At 39.6% G+C, this 10,007-nt stretch overlaps 1 protein-coding gene across 1 annotated transcript; it reads left to right on the top strand.

The window, feature by feature from the left end:
- Positions 1–8,539: 8,539 nt before the first annotated feature.
- LOC116405467 lies at positions 8,540–9,196 on the top strand. The gene has a single exon (XM_031889461.1). It carries the CDS (start codon positions 8,540–8,542, stop codon positions 9,194–9,196), a length of 657 nt encoding a protein of 218 aa, XP_031745321.1.
- Positions 9,197–10,007: the final 811 nt, after the last annotated feature.

Here is a 10,007-nt window from a genome sequence, read left to right as displayed (position 1 = left end):
CAACTTGAGATGTTTAAAGAAAAAGTCAGAGAAATAGACGCATTGAATGCCTAAATAGACAAACTACCCATAAATGAATTGGTGCTGAGGGTTGTTTCGTTAGAACATAAAACCACCAAAGTAGGTAGTTTTGAACGTGGAAGTAGCTCTTCAAGTTCTATTGCACAAATGGAAGAGCGTGTCGAAGATTTTGACTTTTGACAAGCTCCAACATAATCAGTTATATTTCAAGAAAGAGAAAAGTGTTTTTGCTAAATAGCGTATCAATTTTCTAGGTCACATCATCGAATGTAGAAAGATTTGAATGGACGAACATAAGTTGTAAGCTATTAAGGAGTGGAGAGCCCCCACTTCCGTGAAAGAGTTACGTTTCATCCTTCAATATATTCTAAAATAGGGTTCACCTACTATCCTCTAGACTCAGTACCGGGAGAAAGAAATAGATGGAAAAAGAAATGGGCTTGGTAATTTTTTTCTATGTAAATAAGAAAAAGAAATCCAATTTGGTACAAGAGCCCAAATTCAATAGCCAGCCCATCAAATGAGGTCAACGACCCTATTTATAAGGATTTTCCATGCAAAATTGCATGTCCATGGAATACTAAAGCCCAACAACTCAAAGCTCTATTTCTAATATGAAATTCGATGGCTATAACACATATACTTGTCAGTTTCTCTCTCTTCTCCCAATTCGAACAATTCGACTTATTCCATCACACTGTTTTAAGTTTATTCCATATGAGCTAGCAAGGGAACCTAATGGACCTATATATCATGGACTCCAATGATTCAAGATTAATTGACAAAATTCTTATAGACTGAGTTAATCAACATTCGTTAACTAACGGGTCATTCATGTATGTACTGGAACGATTCAGAATCACCTCGTTTGTACTAACTACAAAGCGGGCGGCATCCACAATTTCTCTGAAAAAATCTGGGTTACTACAACGTCACCACGATGTACAATTTTCCTGATAAGATGGTACTTACGTTCGATATGTTTTCCCCGTTTACGGCTTTTAGGTTCTCTTGAATTTGCAACTGCACCACTGTTGTGACAGTATAAAGTGATTGATAGATGCATATTTGGAACGACTTTCAGATCTGTCAAGAATTTTCTTAGCCATAATGCTTCTGTTGTTGCTTCAAAAGTTGCTACGTATTCTCCCTCCATTGTGGAATCAACTATACAAGTTTGTTTTATGCTTCTCCAAACTACTACTCTTCTATTTAGAGTGAATACTAATCCTGATGTAGACTTTCTAGCATCTTTATCAGTTTGAAAATCATAATGAGTGTATCCAGTAAGGATCAAATCTTTTGTACCATACACGAGAATGTAGTGTTTTGTTCTTCAAAGATATTTTAGAACATTCTTAACGGTTGTCTAGTGATCACGTCCAAGATTGGACTGATACCTACTGACCATCCCTACTAAGTAGCAAATGTCAGATCTAGTACACAACATTGCATATATCAAACTTCCAACAGCGGAAGCATAGGAAATTTTTCTCATATCCTCAATTTCTTGAGGTGTCTTAGGACATTGTTCCTTTGACAAATGAATTCCGTAGATGTATAATAGCATACCCTTTTTGGAATTCTACATTTTATATCTAGACAACATTTTGTCTATATAAGATGCTTGAGACATGGCTAGTGTTTTGTTCTTGCAGTTCTGTACAGTTTGGATCTTAAGAACGTATTGTGCATTTCCCAGAACTTTCATTTGAAATTGCATAGCTAGCCATTTCTTGATATTAGTATGAAATCCTATGTCCTTTTCCAATAAGTAGAATATCATCTACATACAAGACTAAGAATACTACAATGGAATTGACGACCTTTTTTGTAAACATAAGGTTCGTCAACCTTTTGTATCAAAGCCATAAGATTTGATCATAGTATCAAATCTTATATTCCAGGATCTAGATGTTTGTTTTAATCCATAAATGGATTTTTGAATCTTACAAACCTTTTGTTCTTGATCTTGATCTATAAACCCTTATAATTGAGTAATATAGATACTCTCTTCAAGATTGTCATTCAAAAAAAGTTGTCTTGACATCCATCTGCCAAATTTCATAATCATAAAACGTGGCGATGCATAAGACTATTCTAATTGACTTTAGCATGGAAACGATAGAGAAAGTTTCTTCATAGTCTATGTTAGAAAGAGACATGCGCAGTGGAAAAATGGAATACAAAATTCCCCTAATTGCACCTATTTAACTTGCAACCCTAAATTAAAAGAATTAGGGTTTAGGAAATATTATACCTTTGTATCTATTCGAATATGAACGTCTATACCTCTCACAAAATTCCAAAAGTTTTTGAAACCAAAATGTAACACCTTAAACTTAGGATTTGGAATTCGTATCTCCAGCATTCTCTGCATCCCCTGCCACCTGGCAGCATCATCCTTACTATTCTTAAAAACTTATTAGAATGAAATTCCTCTTCACAAAACAACACGAAATCTTTCAGCATGCTTTTCCTCACTCACATGCATCCTAGGAAAATTTCCAAGAGGTCACCCAACATAGAATTTCTTCAAGCTAAGCACGCTTAACTTTGAAGTCCCTATAATCGAGCCACCGAAAAAAAAAGGTTCACATTGTTGGTATAGGTATTAAGTTTTAATTCTTTTCAGTCTTTCTTAACATGACTTTCATGTCCTCAAGGTGCACCTTGTCGGTATACTTGTCGATTTCTCTCTCTTCTCTCAATTCGGACAATTCGACTTATTCCATCACAGTGTTCTAAGTTTATTCCATATGAACTAGCAGGGAAACCTAATGGACTTATATATCATGGGCTCCAACGATTCAAGATTAACCATGATCAATAAGTTAATCCTTCACATGTTATTCGTAACCTCGAATGGATCAAATTACTGTTTTATCCTTGAGACTACATCTTATTTCTTAAGTCTCATTGATCCACTATTGAACAATTGGTTTAAGGTCCAACCTATAAACTTAATCCCTCTCGGGCTAATGTGAGGGTGGGGCCCCTTGTTCAAGACATGGATTTAGTGCTTAAGAGAACAACCTATCTACTAACCCTAAAACAGGTAGAAGTGAATTTTTTCTTGCATCCTATGTTCCCAGCCATTCATCTGATCTTACCCTTGAAATAGGAGGCTTATTGGGAGAACGTTGATGAGATACCCTCACCTATGCAGATGTAACCCTAAAACAAGTAGAAGTGAATTCAGTCTTATGTAAGTACTTTATAGTGTTTAAGAGAACAACCTATCTACTAACCCTAAAACACGTAGAAGTGAATTATGTCTTGCATCCTATGTTCCCAGCCATTCATCCGATCTTACCCTTGAAATGAGAGGCTTATTGGGAGAACGTTGATGAGATACCCTCACCTATGCAAATGTAAGGATAATCTCATGTGAACAGGAGTTCATAGTTAGCTTAGGATTAAGATTAAGCTACCTAAGTCATCAATAAACGAAATAGTCAGTTCTAAACAGTAAACGGTGTTTAACGTAAAAGTGACTATTTCATGGATCAGTCTTATGTAAGTACTTTACATAGGATGCCCCCACTTTCATGTCTCTACATGAACAATTTAGGATCACCTCGTTTGTACTAATTACAAAGCGGGTCACATCTGTAGTTTCTCTAAATAAGGCACTATAGACTATTGAGGCTATATACTCGAACTTGATCCACATTTATGTCTCGACATAAAGTTCAAATGTATTAAAAAATAGCATCAAGACTTAGTTTATTGGATTTAAGATTATAATTTTTAATTTTTCAATAATGATTTTATTGAACTGAATATGATAACAAACTACGAGTTTTAGGACATATGTATTTTTGCCTCTAATAATAATGTTGAAAGATGTTTATTGATGTTGTCTCTTTGATTTGGAGTCGCCATGTAGGAGTTTCTCTGATTGTGAGTTTCATAAGAAATTTACACAACCACAAGCCTACCCTCCATATACAGTTTGGTAAGCACATTCAGAGCCTAAGTGAGGAGGTTCGTATTGCTAAAGAGTCCATGGATAAAGCTCAGAGAAAGGTTGGGCAAAATCCTATGTCTGATGTTTTGAGTCGCCAAGCAGGTCTTGCCATTGAGGCCTTTTGGACGGCTGTTAAATTGGAGGAAGCCTTCATGTGTTAGAAGTCCAAGAGGTTTGTGAGTTTCCTTAGAACTTGTGTTACCTCCTCGATGTTCTCCATTATGATTAATGGCTCTTTCAAGGGTTTTTTAATGGGAAGAAAGGTTTGCGGTAGGGTGATCCTTTATCTCCTTTCCTTTTTATCATGGTGATGGAGGTCCTCTCTCGTATGTTAAATCGGCCTCCTCCGAGCTATCAGTTTCAGAGGCATTGTGAGAAGGTTAGCTTAACTCATCTGACCTTTGCTAATGATCTTATGATTTTTTGTGCTGCTGATGATTCCTCTTTGAGTTTTATTAACGAGACTATTTGAAAGTTTGGTGATCTCTCGGGGCTATTTACTAATCTTAGTAAAATTTCTATGTTTGTTGTAGGGGTTAATAGTGATGATGTTTATCGTTTGACTACCAGTTTGGGTTTTGTCCTCAGGCATCTCCCTGTTCGTTATCTTGGGCTTCCTTTACTTTCTGGAAGGTTACGACCTACTGATTGTGCTCTCTTATTCAACGTATTACTAGTCAGATTCATTCTTGGTTTGCTAGAGTTTTATCATTTGCAGGTAGATTGCAACTGGTTCAATATGTGCTTGATAATCTTCAGGTTTACTAGGCTAACGTGTTTGTGCTGCCTGTGAGTGTGCATCATGAGGTTGATAAAATCTTGAGGTCTTATCTTTGGAGGGGTAAGGAGGAAGGTAGAGGAGGTGTTAAGGTGGCGTGGGCTGAGGTGTGTTCCTTTTGAGGAGGGTGGTCTTGCTATTCTTGATGGGTCTTCTTAGAATGTTGTGAGTACTATGAAGAATCTTTGGTTGTTGCTGACTAGTTCGAGTTTTCTATGGGTTCCTTGGGTGGAGGCTTATATTCATAAAGGAAGGTCATTGTGGGAGGTCGATTCTTGTGTTGGTCGGTCTTGGTGTCTTTGCGTTATCATGTGGAAACGAGATAGTCTAAAAGAGCATGTTCAGATGGAGGTTGGGGATGGTAGGCATTGTAAACTGTGCCTGGATCCGTGGTTGCAGGGTGGTCCTATCCTTCAACAAGTTGGTGAGAGAGCGCTTTATAATGTAACGAGTAGATAGGAGGCTAGGCTCTCTAAGTTTATTGGTTCGAAAGGGGAGTGGAGGTGGTCGAGGGTGTCTTTGGATTTGATTAATTTATGGGATAGGGTTCAAGTTGTAAGTTCGTGTCCTAATGTTGGTGATAGGTGGGTTTGGGTTCTTGGTCGTCATAGTGGTTTTTTGATTGCTAGTGCATGGGATACTATTCATCCTCTTAGTGTTAAGGTTCGTTGGACAGGTTTCTTGTGGGGTGGGGATTGAGAGTCTCGTTATCATTTGTTTTTTCATGTCCTTTTGGGTGTGATATTTAGTCTCGGGTCCTTCAGGTTATGGCTTCCTCTCACAGGATTGGGTATTGGAGGGTTGAGTTGTTTGGGGTTTGTCATTAGAGTATTGGTAAGGGTGTGAGAAGGAAGTTGTGGTATGTTCCCTGGTGTGCTACGATTTATTTTATGTGAAAGGAGCATAATCATTGTCTCCATGGTGGTCAGGCTCGTGAGCTCATTATTCTGTTTCAGCTTATTCCATCTTGTATCAGTGCTCGTGTTGTTTATTTGCGTGAGGATGCTCATGGTATTATTTAGCTTGTTTTCTTTTGATTTTTGTTTTATCTGCTTGTTCTCGGGCTGTGGGGTTGTTTGGACTTTTTATGTTTTTGTTGCTCTTAATTTTGTTGGGTTTATTATTGTTCTTTCTTTTGATACTTTGGATTCTTCCTATTTTTGTGAGCATTGTCCGCTCTTGTGAGGTCATCCTTGTTGTATTATGATATTAACTTTTCAAAAAAAAAAAAGAAAGATAATGCAATTCAACTTTAGATAAAAACATGGTTCGAATTTTCATTTCAAGAAAATACAAGGGGACATAACTTTTCTTTCACTATTTCAATTACTAGAATCTAAATTTCAATTCTCACTTTTTTGTATTTTGAATTTAAACCTCTTTTTCTTTCTTTGGTATGAAAGGTGGCAACTAGGCCTTGCTAGAACGAGTGGGGTAACCTTTCTATGGTTCTACACTTAGTTTCATTTCTAGGCCAGCAAGGGATCAAATTCGAAGGTAATTCGTTCAATTTTGGCAGATTGAATGTGAAAACTAATGTCATTTGGTATCCATTTCGAAATTAATTACAATTGATCAATTGAACCATTACGAATGATATTCGTTTTGATTCGGGAGAATTCACGTCTGTCCAGAAATTGTTTAAATCGGTTTCCAAGCTGAATTGATTTGAACTATCTTGAAAGTATTGCGTGTGGTACAAAATCGATTTATTGGCTGTTAGTTCTGGGTTTGGAGACTGTGATTTAATTCACTCGCTGGAGGGATCTCGCATGAATCTCCTCGGTTGAATTTCAATTCTTTTTTAGTTTATTCATGTTCCCAAATTGGGCCGAAAAGATCATCACGGGTGTTGGGTTGATGTCTTAAGCATGAAACAATGAAGAAATTATCCAGTGACATTGAGGAGGTGAAGAAACGCGTGATGTCAAGCCTTCAACGCGTACATGATATGGCGGCGAACGACCGAAGGGCGACGACTGCAAAGGCTGACCTAATTTCTGTGAGGAAGAAATGGTCGGACATGAGTGGACCCGAACCGGTTTACGTGAACCATGAAACATATAGAATCGAAATACAGGAAATGGACCGAGCGGAGATGGTCCCATGAAGATTGTTGGCCCAAAGGCGTGTGGACCGATTGTTTCGAATGAAAACTTGATGAAGCCCAGTGAGCCGGTAAAGGGGTGAAGCCGAATGGTGTGTTCACATTTACGAATGGAATTGGTCATGGATCTCTGGTTGATGGGCCATCGTTGAATGATGGGTCGTCCATCTCACACGAAATTGGGATCTCACAGAAGGAGTGCTTACCTGCTGGTGCTTCATGTGTTCAGCATGTTGGGCAAATTGCAGCGGCCGAAGGATATGGACCTCGACTTGATGCTATTGTAAGTGCCCCAAAGATTGGGCTGGTTGATGGGCATTTGAATGATGGGCCAGCCATTAGAGAACCGTTTGGTACTAATTCCAATGGTAGGCCGCCTGTTTCGATTCGTGGGCATGAGGTGCATAAATCTAATAATTCTAGAGGTGCAGGCAAAAATTCATGGGCTTCCTTATTTGGCTCAACAAGAGGTTTCTCTATGACCTATACACCTCTGACTACCGTGGGAGAGAAATTTGTGGTGACCCCGTTTGAAGAAGTTATTAGTTAAGGAGTTAGAGTGTGGGAGAACTCCCTCGTTAGCCAATTAATTGATGCAAAATTGCTGTATCTAGTCATCTATCGTCTTATAGAGAAGATTTAGGGTAGAATTGAAATGCCAACAATTACTCTGATGGAGAATGGGCTCATCTGCTTTCAATTCAAACATCTGAAGTCAATACAGTGGATCTTATCCCGTGGCCCATGGCACCTTGGAGGCAAACCTATGCTCCTCTGCAAATTGACTCCAGGTAGAGTTCCTGAATCCTTCGTCTTTGATTCAGTTCCTGTTTGGATAAAGTTAGGGAGGATTCCGTTGGAGCTATGGACGGATGCTGGTTTGGCTGTGGTAGCGAGTGCAATAGGAAAACCTCTTTTAGTTGATCTTGCTACTAAAGAGAGGTGTCGTCTTTCTTATGCCCGTATATGTGTGGAATTGAATGTGGACAATATTATGCCTGTCGAAGTAACAGTCAACCTTAGAGGAGAGGAATTTATTGTAACTGTCACTTATGAGTGGAAACCAAAAAAATGTAACTTGTGTAGATCTTTTGGACATTTGCAGAATACCTGCCATAAGAAAAGAGGCAATGAAGATAGTAAAAAGGAAGCTGCAAGTAAAGAGGTTCCTGTTAAAGAGGTTGTTCCTACTAAAGAGGTGGTTCCAGATTGGGGGGAGTATGGAGATGTTGTGTTGGAATCCTTCCAACACATGGAAGAAGGAGAAATTATTACCCATAAACTTCCTGAAAAGGTGGAGGTGAATCGGGAGGAATTTACCCCAGTTGACAGGAAAAATAGGGGAATGATCTCTATTCGGACAGAGGGAAAAGGGCAGAAGTGAGTATCACTAACTCCTTTAAGAATCTCATGGAGGTGGATAAAGGAGATAAATGGCTTTTATCTATAGTGGATGGCTCCCCTCCTCCCTTACGAGTAGATGACTCTTCTATGGTCCTTTTGAGTACTACAGGTGATGTAATTCCTATGGGAGAGGCGGCTCCCATATGACCTCATGGTTAGTTGGTGTACGTGGAACGTGCGGGGCCTTAAGAGCCCTGTAAAGTGTAGAGCGGTGAAGGACCAGGTATGGTCTTGGGTGATTTTAACACCATCAGATATGGAGGAGTTTGACATGGCTATTAAAGAGGCGAACCTTATTGAACCCGCGGTCCAGCGGAACTGGTTTACTTGGACTAGTAAGATACATGGGTCGGGTTTGATGAAGAGACTTGATCGTATCCTAGTGAATGATGAGGGGCTTAGTACATGGCCTAACATGAGGGTTAACGTCCTCCCGTGGGGTATTTCTGATCATTCTCTCATACTTGTCGATCCTAGTAATCAGCGAAGCCAACAAGTGGTCTCTTTTCGTTTCTTTAACCATTGGGTTGAAGAAGCGTCCTTTATGGATGTTGTGTCCTCTACTTGGACCAAAGATACTAGAGTTTCTCCAATTGTGAATATTGTGAGGAACTTAAGAAATCTCAAGTCGATTCTTCGCAGACATTTTGGTAGGCATATCCGGACCATCAGTGAGGATGTTCGTCTTGCCAATGATACCATGGACCGAGCTCAAAGAGAGATGGAAACGAACTCTCTGTCGGAGGAGGCGAGTAATCACGCGAGCTTAGCCACGGTAAACTTTTGGAAAGCGGTTAGAGTGGAGGAAGCCGCTATGCGCCAGAAGTCGCAAATCAGATGGTTGAAGCTAGATGACCAGAATACTGCCTTTTTCATCGATCTGTTCGATCAAGGCAGAGCAGCAATGCTTTGAGATCAGTTATTGACCCAGATGGAAATCGGTTGACTAACTATGATTAGGTGACTCGGGTGGTAGTGAATTATTTCAAAGATATATGGGTTCTCAAAATATTAGCTATAGAGAGCTCTCTACTAGTATTGAGGAGATTGTTCAGTTTAGATGGACTGAGAAGTGTTGTCAGGCCCTCCAGTCGCCTATTGGTAGGGAGGAAGTGAGACTTGTTCTGTTCTCCATGGATGGTGGAAAGGCTCCAGGCCCCGATGGGTATTCAGTTGGCTTCTTCAAAGGAGCTTGGACGGTGGTTGAAGAAGGTTTCTGTGATGTCGTCTTACACTTCTTTGAGACCAATTACTTCCCTCAAGGGGTGAATACGACTGTTATTACACTTATTCCTAAAAGGAATGGTGCTGATCGATTGGAGGACTTCAGCCCTATATTTTGTTGCAGCGTTATTTATAAGTGCATTTCAAGAATATTGGTAGATAGGCTTCGTGTGTGGCTTCCTTCTTTTGTTAGTGGAAATCAGCCAGCTTTCATCCCTGGGAGGAGTATTATTGACAATATTCTTCTTTGTCAGGAGCTTGTAGGGGCATACCATTTGTACAGAGGTAAACCTCGGTGCACTATGAAGGTTGACCTCCACAAAGCTTATGATTCTGTTAATTGGGATTTCCTCTTTGGCCTGCTGATTGCCATAGGTACGCCTTTAAGATTTGTGAGTTGGGTTCGAGCGTGTGTGACCTCTCCGATGTTCTCCATTATGATTAATGGATCGTTGGAAGGTTTTTTCCATGGGAGGAAAGGACTTAGACAAGGTGACCCT

Source organism: Cucumis sativus, unplaced genomic scaffold (assembly GCF_000004075.3).
Source record: "Cucumis sativus cultivar 9930 unplaced genomic scaffold, Cucumber_9930_V3 scaffold107, whole genome shotgun sequence".
Classification (NCBI taxonomy): domain Eukaryota; kingdom Viridiplantae; phylum Streptophyta; class Magnoliopsida; order Cucurbitales; family Cucurbitaceae; genus Cucumis; species Cucumis sativus.
Note: the sequence above shows the minus strand (reverse complement) of the source record. Positions and strands in the feature narration are given on the sequence as shown.

What these genes read in the sequence shown, in the direction of transcription:
- LOC116405467 (XM_031889461.1), top strand. Translation starts at nt 8,540, where the DNA reads ATGGAGGAGTTTGACATGGCTATTAAAGAGGCGAACCTTATTGAACCC.